The 18459-nt window shown below is 42.5% G+C and overlaps 1 protein-coding gene across 2 annotated transcripts in view; it reads left to right on the forward strand.

Annotated features, from left to right (window-relative positions):
• The window catches only part of LOC138755693 (unconventional myosin-Id-like), a 131179-nt gene extending 118202 nt beyond the window's left edge, over positions 1 to 12977 (forward strand). For both annotated transcript variants that reach the window (XM_069922124.1, XM_069922126.1), the window contains one exon: positions 12728 to 12977. In XM_069922124.1, the coding sequence (XP_069778225.1) occupies positions 12728 to 12884 (157 nt within the window). In that variant the 3' untranslated portion in view covers positions 12885 to 12977. The remainder of the gene's footprint in view (positions 1 to 12727) is intronic.
• The last annotated feature ends 5482 nt before the right edge of the window (positions 12978 to 18459 follow it).

Below are 18459 nucleotides of genomic sequence, written 5' to 3' on the forward strand. Positions count from 1 at the left end.
TTGCAATTGCGCAAGAAGATTTCGGTGAGCAAGATAAATAGATTATGATTTTAGCCTGTGAATGTGACAGTCAGACAAGCCAACCATGATTTGTCACTCCCTCATGCATTCTCACACCCTTTGTCTCACAGATTAAGTAAAGTCCTGGATTAAAAACAAAATCCAGATTAAGAGCTAGGTCAAGACAAAAAAAAAATTATTTCCTAACCCACTTGGAGCATTTAAAACTGGTCCACGAGACCATACTGATCATTGTGAAGAGGGACCAGGGAAATGGGAAGGAGCATCACTGCAAAATAAGGTAGCCTGGTTGGCGTAGCAGTTAGCACAATGCTATTACAGCACCCGGAATCGGGGTTCAAGTCCCACAATGTCTGTAAGGAGTTTGTATGTTCTCTCTGTGTCTGCGTGGGTTTTCCCCAGGGGCTCTGTTTCCTCCCACCCTTTAAAAATGTTCCAGGGGTTGTAAGTCACTTGGGTGTAATTGGGCAGCATGGGTTCATGAGCTGAAAGGGCCTGTTACCGTGCTGTATGTCTAAAAAATTTTTAAATATACAATGCAGCTGAATGTTTATGTGAAGCCTTTAAATGCACTTCACACAACCAGCAGAAAGCCGTGGTAGATATCCACAGTAAGGACTGCAGCTAACTCTTCAAGTCAACCATGTGACAGACAGACTGAACAGAACAGGATGATGCCAAAGAAAGCTCTGTGTCCCCAGATGAATGGGTCCCCTCCCACATAGCCATGGCCAAGGTGAGGAGAACCCTATCTGGTCCTGCCACCTTGTGAACCTACACAGGGTGGTGTGACCAAGCAGCTTACCTGGTCAGGTACTGAAGGACTGTGCAGACTGAGGTCTTCACAGACATTTTCAACACCTCACTGCAGCAGTTGATCAATCCTGTGGGGTTCAAAACAGCCATCATCATCCTGGTACCAAAGAGGGCAAAAATAACAGGCATCAATTACGACTGCTCTGTGGCATTGACCTTCATCATTTTGAAACGCTTGGAGCATCTGGTGATGGAACACATCAAAGCACACTTCCCAGAGACAATGGACCCATTTCAATTCACCTATAGAAGAAACTGTCCAAAGATGATGCTATAGCTTTGTCGCTTCATTCTGTCCTAGCTCATTTCGAGAACGACACCTCATATGCCAGGCTGCTGTTCATTGACTTCAACGTGGCGTTCAATGCAATCATTCCTCAGAGGTTGGTGGAGAAATTGTCCTCACTGAAACTCAGCACTCCTCTCTAGAACTGGATCCTGGACTTCCTAATGGAAAGACCACAGTCTGTCCGGCATTAGAATATTGAGCACCGTCACGCTGAGCACTGGTATACCTCAGGGTTGTGTGCTCAGCCCGCTCTTGTTCATGCTACTGACCCACGACTGCATGGCCAGATACTGTTCCAATAGTATCATCAAGTTTGCATATGGCACCACAATAGTTGGTCTCATCAGCAACTATGATGAGTTGCACTACAGAGAAGAGGTGGAAAATCTTGTGAAATGGTACTAGAGTAACAACCTGAATCTCAATGTGGACAAGATGAAGGAGATGATCGTGGACTTCCAGAGGACCAGAAACAACCACCCTCCACTTCACATCAACAACTCTGTAGTAGAGAGAGTGGACAGCAAGTTCCTTAAGTTCACTTAACTCATGATCTATCGTGGACACTCAACATCTTAACACTTGTCAGGAAGGCACAGCAGCGACTGCACTTCCTGAGAAGACTGAAGCGGGAAAGGCTCCCTGCCACCATTTAGTCAACCTTCTATAGGAGCTCTTTCAAGACCATCCTGGCCGGCTGCATCATTCTGTGTTATGGTGGCTGCAGAGAAATGAATCGGAGATCAATCCACAGGATCATAAGAGCAGCAGAGAGGATCACTGGAGTCTCCCTCCTCTCTGCATTGATGCAGTCTACCAGATCTTTGTCTGAAGATGGCTCACAAAATCCACCCTACACAAAACTTCTTTCAGCTGCTTCCATCAGGAAAGAAATACAGGAGTATCAGATACGGCACCACTAGGCTGAAGAACAGTTTCTTCCCACAGGCAGTGAGAATGTTGAACCACCAAAGGAACTGCTCACACTAACTATCTGAGACTCTCATATTCCTGAAACAATATTTATTTGTATAGATGAAATACTTGTTCTGCATATGTATTGTTTGTCTGTATGTGAGTTATGTCTGGTTGTGTGTCTACATGATTTGCACTGAGGACCAGAGAACGCTGTTTTGTCAGGTTGTATTTGTACAATCAGATGACAATAATCTTGATTTGATTTGACTTCAACTTCAATACTCACACCTTCACTAGAACCTACCAGAGGATAGGGCAGGATTAACCCTCCCTGTGCTCCTTCCTCCCTTCTAACCCCCCCCCCCCTCCAAGTTGCTTGGCTTCATTCCCTGCCCTGACCTGGTTTCATCTGCCCATCATTCAACCCTTGTTCCAGATCACCTTCCTTACTCATCAGATTCCAGCTTATGTAGCCTCTTTTGTTTCCATTTATCACCTTCGTGGCATGGCTGGAGTAGTGTTTAGCGCAACGCCTTTACAGCTCCAGTGATTGGGATCAGACATGGGTTTGAATCCCATGCTCTCTGAAAGGAGTCTGTACATTCTCCCCATGTCTGAGTGGGCTTGCTCCAGGGGCTCCAGTTTCCTCCTACCCTTCAAAAACATATCAGGCTGTAGGTTAATGGGTTGTAAATTGGGTGGCACAGACTCATAGGGCTGAATTGGCCTGTTATAGTGCTGTATGTCTAAATTTTAAAAAATAATTCCAGTTGATACCTCTATCACAAGATCAAGATGAAGATTCAATTTATTGTCATAGTAATAGAAAAGTGTCCTATTACATGAAATTCCCTTTTGCCTGCTGCAAGGCAGATAGATTCGCCACCGGCAGGAATTGCCTAGGTGCCTCTCACATTTCCTACAGTGAGAGAAAGAGGAGCAAAAGAGAGTTCCTCCAGAGTCACCGAGTGACAACAGATTCACCTCCAGTCACCCAAAGTCCAGTCCAAACCACTGGCAACCCAAGCTCCAGATTCGCCCTGGCTCCTCCTTGCATCCTGGTTCCGATACCTGGTAGCCCTCTGGCCAGTTCGAGCCAGTCTCCAGAATCTCCCATGGGTTCTTCGCCTCGAGTCACAAGCAGCCTGCTTCAGAGCCCCCTCACTGGTCCACCTCCATGGTCACAGTCCCGCGAACCATCTCTTCTGCTTCTCCTTCTCAGACAGGGTTGGTCTTCCTGTTTTCTGGTGCCGTGCTCCAGTCCTCCACTTCCCCTCTGCAGTGATTAATAGACACCGCTCTCTTGGGCGCAGACCCCAAGGTCACAGGATCTCAAATAAAAACCACCGTTCGCTCCTTCAATGGGCCGTTCAAAGCCCGTGCGGAGCTGACACCAGTCAATTGGGCACAATTCCACACAAGTCTCTACGACGCCGCTTGGTGAGTTCTGAGTGACTGAAGAGGTCACTTGCACTCTCTCTTGCAACTTCTGAAGTCTGTGGTTGAACAGCTTGAAGGCCCCTTGCTCATGCTGTAATCGATTCCTAATCACCTCTGAGAGCTTGACTGAATTGCCTTGTCAGAAATTGTAACTATTGTGAAAGAGTGGTTGCATGCTGGCTTTTGGATCACAAGAATGAGTGGCCACAGTAATAGATAGATATACTGTACCAAGAGGAAAGGTTCACTACTACACCACAGATTCTACATTAACCCAAATTCCTATCTTAGCCTCTCTGACAATCAGTGATTATGGAGGCTAAGATTTCCCAGGAAGATGGTGACAATGTTTTCCAGACCCAAATATGTACCTATACTGCTCTGACAAGCAAGATCAACGTCACTGCATGGAGTGAAACACGAAAGTCTGCAAACGCTGTGATTGTAGAAATGCTGGAGGTATTCAGCATTCTGTGCTGCCTGCTTTTTCTCATACCTCGAAGAAGGGCTCTGGCCCTAAGTGTCAGTTATATATCTTTACCTACTATGGACACTGCAAGACCCGTTGAGTTCCTCCAGCATTTCTGTGTTTTTACAAGGTCACTGCCTATCTATGGGGCCAAACTGATCTTGCCTAGTCTTGCCTAAACGTTGGGATGTGCATGTGGATCATTTGTCCTTCATCTTATAAAGAGAGGCAAATAGACTTCAATCAGTCAGTGGCACTTTAATTGAAAGCAGTAGCTGCCTGACAGAGTGGTGTTTTTGGAAAGACTGCTGCCTGAAAACCTGTTCCAAAATGCTCACTGACCTGTTCTCTCCATGGATCCTGCTTGGCCTACTCAAGATTCGGCATCTGCAGTTCCTCTGTTCCTGCTGTTTGATGCAGTCAGAATAGAACCACAGTCTCAAGAGGTGAGCAAAGTTGGAGAGTTTCTAACATGAGTTAATATGTTCAGTTCAGTCTTCAAATAGTGAGTAAATCTGATACAGAGCCCAATTCTCTATCAGTGATTTTCATGTGGATATTAATCTTGTGACTAGGGAATGACCCAGCCTGGGCTTGACTTTTAGGAGACATTCTGCAGAGTCCAGAATATTGATGAACCCAAAAATTGTCTATGACCATGAAATTGCAGGATGTTGAGAATAAACAGAGTGAAGGCTATTTTTCAGATAATTGGGAGCAGAAGCTGGGAGATGCACAACAGAAGTGTCAGAATAGCACAGCATTATTTTGTGTAAAGGCAGCCTCAGGCAGAATTGATCAGGCGGCCCTGTGGACATCTGAATGAGCCCATTCTCTGAACACATCATATTGATCAGGCGGCCCTGGGAACATCTGAATGAGCCCATTCTCTGAACATATCATAGGAAAAAGCATCTTTCTCTTCTTCAGTTGACATATTGACATCTGTTTTATTTTTAAATTTGTAACGCAGAAAGAAATGTAGAAGTAAGGGAGGTCGATTAGCCTATACACAGTATTCTAATGACACAAAGTCAGACTTTTATTGCATGGAACAAGCCCTTTGGCCTTACTCAACCATGCCGACCACACTGAGGTAGATTTAGACTTTGGGAAGTATCTAGGTAGGGCATGAAGTAAGTGATGGTGTGAATTAGTAAATTGAAGCCACAAAATAGGACTGCACCCAGATTAGGAAACCACAGGGATGGGGGAGGGGGGTGGGAAGAGGGGCAACCGTCACACAGTGTAGGAGTGGTGATGGTTCTGATTACATTTGTGAGTGAGGGAGGTACATTCCAATGAAGCTGATTTCTCTATTTAATAATGCCTCCTTGAAGAGTGGCACATTGGTGCAGCAGTTGGTCAAGTTCGACCATGGCTTTGGGTCTAGTCTGTGTGGAGCTTCCATATTCTACCCGCGATGACATAGGTTTTCACTTTCTAACCAATCCCAAAGATGTGGTTAGTTATTTTCCCACTGTAAATTACTCTTATTGCAGGTTAATGAAAAAAGAATCAAAGGGGAGTGAACAAAAAAAACCAAGTTGCAGGAGTACAAAGAATTGAGAAAGGAATGACACTAATGAGATTGCTTTGTTGGGAGCTACATGGATACAATGGGACAAATGGCCTTCTTTTATGTCATGGTAAATAAGTAACTATATATTGACATGATTTTGTGACAGACACAATCCCCTTATCATTGGTTTTAGAAGTACTTTATAAAAAGTGGCTTAAAACAGGAAAGAAGAATGGTGAAGAGATTTAGGGAGGCACCTTAAGAGATAACAGCTGACAGTGCAGTTTTCATTGATAATGTGATTAAAATTAAGCATGTTTGAAGCCATAGTTGAAGTAGCATGGGTATCTTGGAAGTTTGGAACCCGAGAGGAGATTTCAGACATGGAGAAGATCTAGGTCATGGAGGGATTTTAAAACATGGATGCTGGTTTTTGCTTAATTTGAAGCAGAAAAAGCAGGGGAAAGCAGCAAATATAAGCAGGAAAAAAAAAATCAGAAAGCACCCAATATAAACAATAGGCCCCATAGGCGTATCTTGGGTATGACAGCCAGGTCACGTACCCTGGGTGTCACTTGAAGGGTGGAGCCACCGTCCTCACCCAACAATCCACGTAAGAGTTAAAAACAAGCTCATGTGTGCTATTTAGGAACATGAGTGCTCGTTGAGTATAGGCATTGTTGACATCTGCTGCCGCTCAATATTGGTTCCCTTGACCCGTTTGTGCCTCGGAGGCACCAGTTCACATCCTCTGCAATGCCACTGTCCTTGCTCACCCACCAAAATCTGGACACATTATTTTCTGGGCATCCTATTAAACCCAGCACCGAGCATTCTCCAAGAGGCGAGGGCTCCATCACCAATCCTCCTTTAACGATAATGTAAAAAAAGAAATTCTACGGAGTGTGTGCAGTGAGCTCGACAACCAAGCAGCAGTAAGTTGGCAATTTGTGGCGCACGCATTGGCAAATCCTGGAAATTATTCACCCACACCCCCACTCCGACTCACCAAACATGCCTTGTCTGATTTATTTCCAACAGAGTACTTTTCAGTCCAGCAAAAGAATTATTGCGATACTACTTCTAGTATAAAAGCAGATCCAACCTGCTACCACACAGGAAAGAGAATCATTAAAGTACTTGGAATTATAAGACCAGGTGGACGCCTCTCTTCCCCCTCAGATTGGGCTTTTGGTGACCAGTGTTGAGAGGGAGGAGGGATGTGTGTCTTTCAGCCCATGAGGATGCTATCATGTGAATGGTGACTGCAATTCCCAGATGATGGACTTCACAGTCTGGACATGAATTGACAACCGGAGGAGGGCAGTGCACTATTTCACTTCTCCAGTTATTCCTCATGATTTTATTTTTGTATTTTTGACAGTCGGCAGGCCTACCTGGTGGCTTCCTATCTCAGCCAGAGTGAGTGGAGCCAAGCCACTTGTCTTGAAGCCAGGGCTGAGGAGGATGTACGCTGAAAGATGAGTTTGAGTGGGCTTCGGCATCTTCCTCATTCTTTCCCACCAGGTATTCAGCACCAAGAATCACCCTTCCACCTAATCCATTGGTTCTCAGAGAGGGTGCCCATGGGGACAATGGCAGCCACTCAACGCCTTTTACTTTGGCTGCTCTGCTCCAGCCTGTGGAACGCCACTCGTTGCTTTCATTCAGTGAACACAACATTGGATATAACTATTTTAGGGTCCGACAGCAACAATGGCAGGTAGATAAGGCGATAGTTACGGATAGTTACGGGATGAAGGGTTGAAGTAAGAATGTTTTAACAGGGGGCTGCAATTTCAGTGCTTGCCATAGGTGATATTTTCCCTAGATATGCCACTGAATAGGGCAGTCATTATCTGAAAGAGAAATAGGGCATTTGAGGCAGAGGCTTTTTTTTTAAACTTTATTTAAAGATTTTATCACATGAATAAAACAGAAAAAATTACATTTAAAGAAAAATGAAAAATAAAGTAATTATTACAACACAACATTAATAACCTAACTTAAATTAGTCTAACCCCCCCCCATATATACAGCCACGAAAAAAAATTTATATATAAAAAAAACCACCCCTCCCCCCAAAATAAAGAGTGAAGAATTAATGAAGTTAATAATGTTATATATATATAAAAAACTCACAAACAAAAAGAAAAATAACAAGTAAAAATACTAATAAAAAAAAGTTATCAAATCTAAAATATCACACATAAAACATATTTAAGTCAAATTTAATTACATGTACTTAACAAATGGAGTCCACTTCAGCTAAAAGACATCCTATCTTAAATTGAAAAGAATATCTTTTCCATAATTAAACAAGACTTCATTTCTAAATACCACCTATCTAAGATTAGTATATTTCTATCTTTCCAAATAAACACTATACATTTCTTGGCCACCACTAAGGCTAAATAAATACAAGAAATCTAATAATCAATTAAACCTAAATCAATTAATGATTGCATTTTCCCTAATAAAAATATATCAAGATCTAATACAACGTAGATATTATATAAACTATTAAAAATAGATTGAATACCTTTCCAAAACTGTTGCAATCACAAATCCAAACAGTATGTGTAAAAAAAAGCAAGTTGATTATTATATAATGGCTTAATTACTCTTGAATACTTGTCCAATAGAGGCTCCAATACCACATTTAAATCTCCCCCAATCATCACAATAGAATTTACTTATCCAAATAATAAAGACATATCCACAACAAAAGCTATATCCTCAACATTTGGAGCATAAACATTAAGCAAAATCCAAGCCTCGTTAAAGATTGTACAATTCAGTTTTAATAATCTTCCAGCATCTTTCTCTTCATTCTGTAACTGAAATAGTAGATTCTTGTACATCAAAATTGCCACTCCTTTTGCCTTTGAATTAAATGAAAAAAAAACTTATCCAATCCATTCACATTTAAGTTTCACATGTTCCTTACCTGTTAATTAAGTTTCCTGGAAAAAAAAAGCCACATCAACTTTTAATTTTTTTTTAAGTAAACAAGTATTTTCTTACACTTAATAAGATTATTTAAACCCTGGACATTAAAAAACAAACAAACTTTAGTTTAGACCTTTCTTACAACACCACAACAAGAAAAAAAAAAGGAAAAAAACACTAAGAAAAGAAGAAAAAAAAAGATCCCCTTCCCTTATCCCCTCTTAAAACTACAACAAAAAAAAGGAAATTAAAAAAAAGTAATAAAAAGAAAATTCACTCCTTAATCCAAAAATTAATTAAAAAAAAACAGGTAAGAGGTTGCTACCTCCTCCTGTCTAAACCGCACAATGCGGTAACTCCCACAAAATATTGGGTGTGAGATAACTCACACGTAGCTGACGACTTCTGGAAAATAATACCCACTCAGTTCCCTCTCCTAACTCCCATTTCACATTAAACTATCATCATTATTTAAATCTTCTCGAGAAAAAAAAATTCTCTTTTTTTTATTCAGCTTTGTCACTCCGACCACCATTGCTTCCATTTATTCTTGAAATTTGATTCCCATCTTGTGTCTCTACTCTCTTTGGAGACTGTGGAGGACTACGTCGTTCCTGGAATTGCATGATTGGTAACAGTTGAGCAAAGTCCATAACTTCTTTAGGGTTATCAAAAAATTTTGGCTGACATCCATCTGAGTAACCAAAGGATCTTCTTTTCCTTCCTTTAGTTTAACTGCTTTTCTTGCAGTCTGACTCCATGTAGAAACCCCTGCCACAACCTCCTCAGCAGTATCAGAAGACTGGTATTCAGGGTTATTCTTAACCCATATTACATCAAAAGCCTTCCTTACATCAAGGTCTGTTGAAGTCTTCATAACTGGTGGTGCATTTCGCAGCGCCACCGCTACATCAATCGGTGGACGTCTCTTTAAAGTCGGGTCTTCAGCTGGCGGCGTCCCAGCTGTTTCAAATGTCAAAAGTTCAGTGACAGCGCTCATAGCGGGCGTTGGTTGAAATACACGCGCCCGGCTAGCCCTTTGTTCCAAAGGCTGCCGGGTGCCATTTTTAAAGAGCCCTACCGGTACAGAGCGGAACTCCTTTGCTGAATCCTGCACTTCTCCTCTTGGATCCATTCCACGCTGAGTCCTGGCTTCTTGTAAACAGGTAGGCTCAGATAACTTCGGAAAATGTAATTTCTTAGCGATTTGTTGCCGTTTTCTTTTACTTTTTTTCAACAATTGTACCATTAGAAGCTAGTTCAACACCTCTAACTATTTATAAATGTTTTAGAAAGTTTTAACGGGCACTTATAGACAAAACAATAACAAAGAGTCAGGAGAGGACTGGAAGGCACGTCTAATCCTTACGCCATCTTGCCACGCCCCCAGCCAGAGGCTTTCCATCAAACTTTAAAACATTCAGAATATTCAATGCAATGCACAATACAGAGACTCAGCATATCACACAGCATCCATCAGAAGTGAAAGGTAACAACATTTTGGGCCTGAGCCTTTGAATGCTGTGAGAACTGCTGAATTACTCCAACAGATTTGTGTATTGTCCTCGAGCCCCAGCTTCACCAGATTTTCTTGTTTAACAGAAAATTCTGTTGCAACTGTGCTGTGCCAGGTTTCACTCTGCAGCAAAGAGATTGTGCAGAACTTCAGAGAAAATAGAGATCAACAGGACAAACCACAGGGAAAGGCCCATAATAAATGTTTGCAGCATATCTGGGTATCTCTTAGCTGGAATTTCTCACTGAAGCTGTACAACCAATGCAAGATTCTGGAATAGGAATAACTGGCTGAATCCACATGGCCAGTGGCCCTCGGCTGATAATGAACTGCAGAATTATCTCCACGACATCATGACTTCCAACATGTGATTTCAAATGTTTTCTAATCCTAAATGGTAATACATTGATGCAGCTGTTTAAGGGGAACTTTACAATCTACTTTTTTTTAATCCAACCTGAGATGTTCGAAAGATAGTTTAGAATGAGGTTTATTTTGATTATTTTATCCACACTGCACCCATCTTTAGAGTATTTGATGTGAATCTGGTGGAAGATGTGTTATTCTGAATTGTGTATGCTGGAGCATTGTAAAGTGGTCTTTGCTCTTTACAAAGTCTCTTTTTATGAGTTAATATAGAGGGAGTTTTATTCTCTTATCTAACATGCTATTCTTCCTTTGGGAATGTTTGATTAAATTTGTACCGAGGGGGCATCATTGTCTATCCAACCTTTACTATTCTTCTTTAGCTGTCCCTCAGGATCGAGAATGAATTGTCTCCAATCTGGTTTTATGGATTCTGGGGTGGCCAAATAGACCAATGTGGAAACCACAGATTCATCCATGTGTGGTGCAGATGGTATCTGATAGGGTAGGTAAGTGGGTAGTTTGTGGTATGGAGTTACATGTATTTCCAATACACAGAGTTGAGGTCCTCAATACCATCTTGAATGGTTCTTCTGAATGGTCAAGACCAGAGATTTTCTGAGGACTGAAGATGTTACATTCTTTGAGGAGACTTTGAGCACATCCTTGTGTATCTTCTTCTGTGTACCTGGGTAATCTCTTCCCACAACAGAGTTTAGCTTGAGAACATAATGCCAGGCATGCAAATGACGTGGCCTGCCCAATGTAGCTGACTGATGTTAACATCCGAGATGACATATTGGTTTGCTTATCCTTCCAATGAACTTGGAGGATTTTATGGAGATAGGATGAGATTTGATGGAGATTATCTTGGTACTTTTTCACTGCCTTGAGATGATTGCTGGAGATGGACCAGGTTTCATGGTTCACTGCTGCCAAGCAGATCTTGTGTTTAATGCCAGATCTGAAGTCTTGATTTTTAAATACCCAATCCTTTATCATACAAGAGTGCACCTGCACAGTAAATATGATAGTGAATTTTGTCATCAAAGAATACTGTCACTAAGGAAGGACTTCCAAGATGTAGAAATGTTCCACATTTTCCAGGATCCTACTCTGAAGCTTTATTGTCACACATCAGAACAATGGAAGCAGGTTGATAGAAGACCTTTGTGCCTGATTACATAGGTATATAACCTATCCAGGTATTTCAATGAACAAATTCATAATTGCTTGCAGGTTAACCTCTGAGCATACATAGGAGTAGTACTGTTTGCATACCTGGTTCTTGAGTGTAATCACCACTGGTCGAATAGTTTCACATTTATTCTGAAGAGTTGCTCCAGTCATAAAGGAAATTTGTTGGTTTGCTGGAGGAAGGCAGTGACATTGAGGAGAAAATGACAGAGAAATGTGCTGGGTGAATAATGGATCCTTGATGGACAGCAGTCTTCACTGAGTTTGGCTCTGTTGTACCTATTTGTTGGGATCATGCCTTGCAGACCATCATGGAGGTCATGTAAAACAGAGATTCATTTCTGTAGTCAATCCAGAGGAGGGGACTTCAGTCCTTCCCAATTGATGGAGTCAAAGGAATAGTGAGGTAAAATAAGGTGTTTCATTTGGAGAGTTTAAGGGGCACAAAGTTATGCCTGGAGATAGACATATTCTGTGTTTCCTGTGCTTTGACAGGGATCCACTGTGAGAAATTGGAATGTGTTGCTCTTCAGCTAGTAGTTCCACTGAAAACCATTGAGTAGCTGCTGTGCACAGATCAGTTTGTTCCCGACTTTAACTCCTGAGCTTTACAAGGCAGATGTCAGTGATACTGCTGGAGGTCAGTTGCTATTCCATGTGAGCTCCTGTTGTCTCGATGGACTGATCACTAAGTCCAAGAGTAAAGCAGAAATGTCACACACCTGATGCCATTTCTTCGATTTATACCAGGAATCTTTGGTGTTCACAACACATTCTCAATTTGATTGCTAAATATGACAGAAAAGGCAAGCGAGTCCGTTTTTAATTTTATTTTTATATTAATGTTTTAGGTTAATTTCTAGCAGTTACAAGAGTAAATGTGTATCTTTTTTTAAAAAAAAGACTGATAAATTGTTTTGTACTGTTTTTAAAAGTTTCTCACCTTTCGAAAGGAAATTGGGCAGTCTTGGGGGAAGATCTTCACCATCCACCATTCCTTGTGGCTTGCCCCACTATAGAGGATGGCCATAGACGAGAAGCCTCTACTACATACAGAGCATGGCTTGGGGATTGGTGGGTGGTTGGGGCACAGGGGAGAGGCAGACAGCAGACTAGATTGAAAATAATCTTTCTCATTGCCTCTTCCAGCTGAATATTTGGCCTGTCTTTGCCTCCCAACCAGACTGTTCATTACCCAACCATTACCATTTACATTTTCAGGAATAAGATACCACTGGAAGTCAATGTCTGTAACCCTGTCCAATGCAACATGCGTGGCAAGAAGCGCACAGTGGTGGTGGAGCTGAGGATTGAGCAAACACATCCAGACTTCAAGAAAAACCGCACAGGCTTTACATTGTACTGGTCAGGAATATAACGGCTGCAGCCTCATGGGTTTCACAAGAACCAGAGACCATTGTTATTTTATAAGATTTGCTTTATAAATAAAATAAATGGTATTTTCTCTTCATTTGGCCCATTCTTGCATCAAGGGATTGCCTAGAAAAAGCAAGATGATTGAAAATTACTTTTCCCTCATCCCCACCCCTTCGCAGTATCACTTATGGTGAGTCCTTGTCATTTACAGGTGCTTGCTGTGATCTGCTGTATTTTCTATTTTGCAACAGTGAGTATTGCTTTGAACGTGATTGGGATTTCTGAAGGTCGTGAACAGCATTAAATGAATGGATGTTTCTATGATTTTGACCCCACTGAGATATGTATCTGATTTATTACTTCAAATTAATATAGAAGTTTATTTCGGCTCTCAGAGAAATCCTATTCCCTGACGTTTCCCTGTAACTTATTCACACACACTTGTCCATTAACTCCTTTCTGTTTCTCCGACCAGCCACCTGTTTTGTAATTACAACTACTGACCAATATGGGATGTGGGACCAAATCAAAGCATCCAAGAAAATCCCATGTGTTCACAGGCCAATGAGAAAAATCCACACAAAAGGCACAAGAGGTCACAAGAGCTGCTGGAGCCACCATCCCAGAAAATCTGGCAGAGACCATTAGTTCCAGCAGTGGCAGACAGCGAGAGCTCAGTGGACTTTCTTAATGACTAATTAGCTGACATCCACAGTTTCGGTCCTGTGTACGATAACTCATGTGTTAATGCCTGCCTGTCCCGCATCGGACTTGTCAGTCACCAACGAGCCTGCAGCAGACGTGGACATACCCCTCCACAAATCTTCGTCCGCGAAGCCAAGTCAAAGAATGCCTTAAGGTTTCGGATAAGCACATACTAGAACGTAGCATGGAGAATTATCTTTGGGAGAAAAGTTGGAATCAGAATTTAAAATCGATGTTGGCTTGCCCCTGTAAATATTCAACAGTTTAAAGATTTTATGTGCTTTTGTCCATATCCACGGAAACCCTATTAATAATGACCAATGGTCGATTAAATTGCATTCTCCTTTTGCCTTTGACTCACCTTCAGGAGAGCCTACAGCTGGTGCTGAAACAGATGAGCTGTGAGTGAATCCTCTGCTTGCATTTCAGAGGAATGAGCATTTATGACTCAGTGGCAAAGTGCTGCAACAGTTGCAAATGTAAAAGGAGAAAAGAAAATTCCGGAAGGGTGGCATGGTTAGCGTAGTGACAAGTGCAACTTTACTACAGCGCCAGTGACCCGTGTCCAGCGCTGTCTGTAAGGAATTTGTACTTTCTCACCGAGTCTGTGTGGGTTTCCTCTGGGTGTTCCGGTTTCCTACCATCTTTCAAAACTATTGGGGTTGCAGGTTAATTGGGATATTTGGACGGCATGGGCTCGTGGGCTGGAAGGGCTGGTTACCGTGCTGCATGTCTAAATTTAACATTTAAAAACCCGCAGCTGGTCAGGCAGCACCTGCCAAATGAGAAAGAGGCAACATTTCAGGTCGCTGATCTTTCGGATGGAAGATCAATACCTCAAGTCACTCTAATGCCATGGGATGGCATACTAATGGCCATATCAAATTAGGTTTGGTTGAAACTGACGTTAACAAAATTAAGAATGTTTCATAAAAGACAATGTACCCTGAAACACCATATATCATTGCTTCATGGCTCTATAACAGCTATCAGGATCATGGCAGGTATCAGGAAATCAGCTCATAAGGAGCTCAGCACTAGATCCCATCAAGTTGATAGGTTATCAGCTCAGAACACTGAATTCTTAGTAAGATGGTTGCCTTCACAGTGGGATAAGGAAGATCCAGTATTTTTGTTGTAATAAAGAGTTAGTGACTCACTTCAAGTGAGAAATGCATGGTGACGGGGATTTTGGAAGTAATTGCACGTGATGCTGATATCTTGTGTTTGTGGTCTGGATTTTTATATATGGTTGAGGATGTGGATTTAGATAGAAAAGGATAGAACTAGTCAAAAAAGATGAACATGGTGTGTTTTAACTTCTTGATTATATCACAGGCACCAATGTGTAGAGTGTTTATGTGCTCTCATTTTTAAACATGATTGAAGATTTAAATACATGTGGGTCAAATGCTTAATAAGCTAGGATACTTCTGTGCTTGAAACAGGATGACATCTTATGCACATCCTTCACGAGCCACAGTTTAAATAAATAAAAGGTGTTATTATAATAATAATTCAGGGTATGTCGATTCAAAATGAAAAATGTTGGCAACGCTCAGCCTGTCAACTAGTGTCAGTGGAAAGAGAAAATGTTTCAAGCCTTGGATCTTCCATCAAGAGTGGGGGAAAAAGAAAAGTGCCATGTTAATTTTCGGGAGAGAAGGTGGGAGAAAAGAAATGTATTGACACTGAAAAGTAATTTGATTATTTTTATCTCAACTCTGCTGAAGGCCCTGGACCCAAATCACCAACTGTTCCTCCTTCCACAGTTCCTATCTGACCACTTATGTGTTTGCAGCATTTTCTGTTTTTATTTTAGATTTCCAATAGCTGCAGTTTTTTTTTAATTTTCTTTAAATAATGCAAATTTAAATTTGATTATGGCAGCTTGAAACCTGGAATTCATCTTGAAGGAAAATGGAAGTGAATAGTGGGTATTCAGAAATGTGTCCATGAACCCAGAATCAAAGTTCAGATTTAGTGTCAGAGTACATACATGTACACGGGTGGCTTGGTTAGCGCCAGTGATTGGGACTGGTGGTTGTAAGTCAATTAGGTGTAATTGGGTGGCATGAGCTCATGGGCCAGAAGGCCTGATACATTGCTGCATGTCTAAATTTAAAAAATTAAAATATGACATCACATACAACCCTGAGATTCTTTTTCCTGCAGGTCAGACAGAATTTTTACTTTTTGATAGTGCAAAAAAGCTGTACTTAAGATATAAAAGAGATAAATATAAACAAGGAGGAAATGCAAATCTGAGCACTGATTGCAGACCAATTGCTATGTAAACCAGCTACTACAGTGCAGAGGACCAGGCATTCATTAAGGCTGAGACACAGTGACTGCTTGATGAGAACATTATCAAGCTCAGTAACAGCCCATGGAGTGCTCAGGTGGTAGTGGTAAAGGGGGAAGAAATATCCAGGCTAGTTCTATGTTCTCTGTTTCACCTGCAGGCTTCATTCTAACTGGGAATTCACTACTGGTGTGATGTCCTAAGGACTGGTTCCTCCCCTGACTCTACCCCCGCATATCCCAATTTAAACCCTGCATCCCTGCCCAGTTCAGTCCAAAGACCATTGTGTGTTACTCTTACTGAATAAAAACGTGTTGTACTCTCTCTGGTCTTGAGTGCTCTCAGTCACACTATAAATGGTCTAAGTGGTTTACCACATTCACCCCTTGTTTTTAAAAAGACTCCCACGGGGTGAAGTTGAACATACAAGGTTACACATTTACAATTTAAAAGTCATAAGTTCAGCCTATCAAATGGTCTGGTCATTCACTGGGACCGTCGTAGAACCGGTTGTGGCTGCCTATGTGTCCTGGACGGTCTCAGGTGTCTGTTCATATTCATCAGTATTGTGCTGGTGGGTGGCTGTATCCTCCCTCGAGGCGGAAGCAAGATACTAGTGGTAGGGTGCATCATGTGCATTCAATAGTGAGGAGGGTGAGGGGTTATTAGCAGCGGTCTTCAGTGCCCCTGTGGGAGCCCATTCCCTGATGGAGTGTCCTCGTGTCCATCTGGATATGCCACATAGGCATATTGGGTGTTGGCATGGAAGAGGTGGATCCTTTCGACCAGTGGGTCAGACTTATGTTTCCTCACATACCTCTGGAGCAGGACAGGCCATGGCGACATCAGCCATGCCAGTAGTGTGGTCCCTGTCACAGATTTCCTGGGGAAGAAAAACATATATTCATGTGGTGTAGCGTAGTGGTGGTGCACAGCAGGGACCTGATACAGTGGAGGACCTCCAGGAGAACTTCCTGCCAGCAGGAGACTGGGAGGCCTTTAGACTGCAAAGCCAGGAGGACTGCCTTCCAAACCGTAGCATTCTCCTTCTCCACTTGCCCATTACCCTGGGGGTTGTAACTGGTGGTCCTGCTCCTGGCAATGCCTCTGGCCAACAGGTACTGGTGCAGCTCGTCACTCATAAAGGAAGGCCCTAGTCACTGTGGATATAACTGGGGAAGCCAAAAAGAGTGAAGAGGCTGTGCAAGGCCTTGATGACTGTGGTAGCGGTCATGTCAGGCAGGGGATGGCAAATGGAAAGCGGGAGTATTCGTCGATGATGTTAAGGAAGTATATGTTATGGTCAGTAGAGAGCAGGGGTCATTTAAAGTCAACTCTGAGTTGTTCGAAGGGTTGAGTGATCTGGCAGTTCTTTGTCATGGTCCTGAACTTGTCAACGGAGGTTGTGTGCTTTGACGATGTGAAAGAACCTGGTGATTCCGGAGTGACAGAGATCATTATAGAAGTTCTGCAGTCAGTCAATCTGGGCACTGCCACAAGCCCCACAGGACAGGGCATCTGGTGGCTCGTAAAGTTTCCCCAACTGGTATAGGATGTCATAGTTATAGGTGGATAATTTTATTCTCCACCACAGTATTTTACAGTTTTTGATTTTCCCCGCTGCTGATTGTTGAACATAAACATGTTGATCAGTCAGCAAGGTGAATCTCCTACTGGCCAGGTAATGGTGCCAGTGCCACACTGCCTCAACAATGGCTTAGGCCTGTTTTTCGATTGAGGAGTGTTGAATCTCGGGCCCCCGCAGGGTGAGTGAAAAAAATGCGATAGCCCTGCCAGCCTGATTAAGGGTGGCTGCCAGGGCGAAGTCTGAAAAGGGGTGGATTCATCTACAGCATGCATCACGGCCTTGGTGTTGTCGGACTTGAAGTGTCAAAAGCTGTACTAGCCTCCTCTAGCAGAGGAAAGGACGTAGCTTTGATAAAAGTGTGGGCCTTGTCCACATAATTGGGGACCCACTAAGCCTAATAGGAGAAAACCCAAGGCACCTCTTCAAGGCCTTGAGGCTGTATGGGAGGGGAAGCTCCAGGAGTGGTTGCATGTGGTCTGGGTCCAGGCCAATGATGCCATTCTCCACAACACAGCCAAGGATGGCCAGGCGAGTTGTGCGGAACACGCACTTGGCCTTGTTGTACATCAGATTAAAGAGCTTGGCTGTCTCAAGAAATCTCTGTGGAGATTTGCATCATGGTCCTACAGGTCATGACTGCAGATGGTGATGTTGTCGAGATATGGGAAAGTGGCCCGCAACTCTTACTGATCCACCATATGGTCCATATCCCGCTGGAAGACTGAGACGCCATTTGTGATGCCAAAGGAGACCCACAAGAATTGGTTCATTCAACAATACCTTGAAAGGAAGCCTCCATTTTTCCCCAAACAACAACCCAGGATAATATTAAACTCAGACACAAGTGGAGTGTTCAAATATATATATATAAATTGTAAAGTAGCTGGCCTGGCCAGCATATTTTACCCATCATTGCTGGGTCTAAGTCCTGGAACTCACTACTCAACAGCACAGTGATAGGATCTTCACAAAAGGGAC

Source organism: Narcine bancroftii, chromosome 2, assembly GCF_036971445.1.
Source record: "Narcine bancroftii isolate sNarBan1 chromosome 2, sNarBan1.hap1, whole genome shotgun sequence".
NCBI lineage: Eukaryota > Metazoa > Chordata > Chondrichthyes > Torpediniformes > Narcinidae > Narcine > Narcine bancroftii.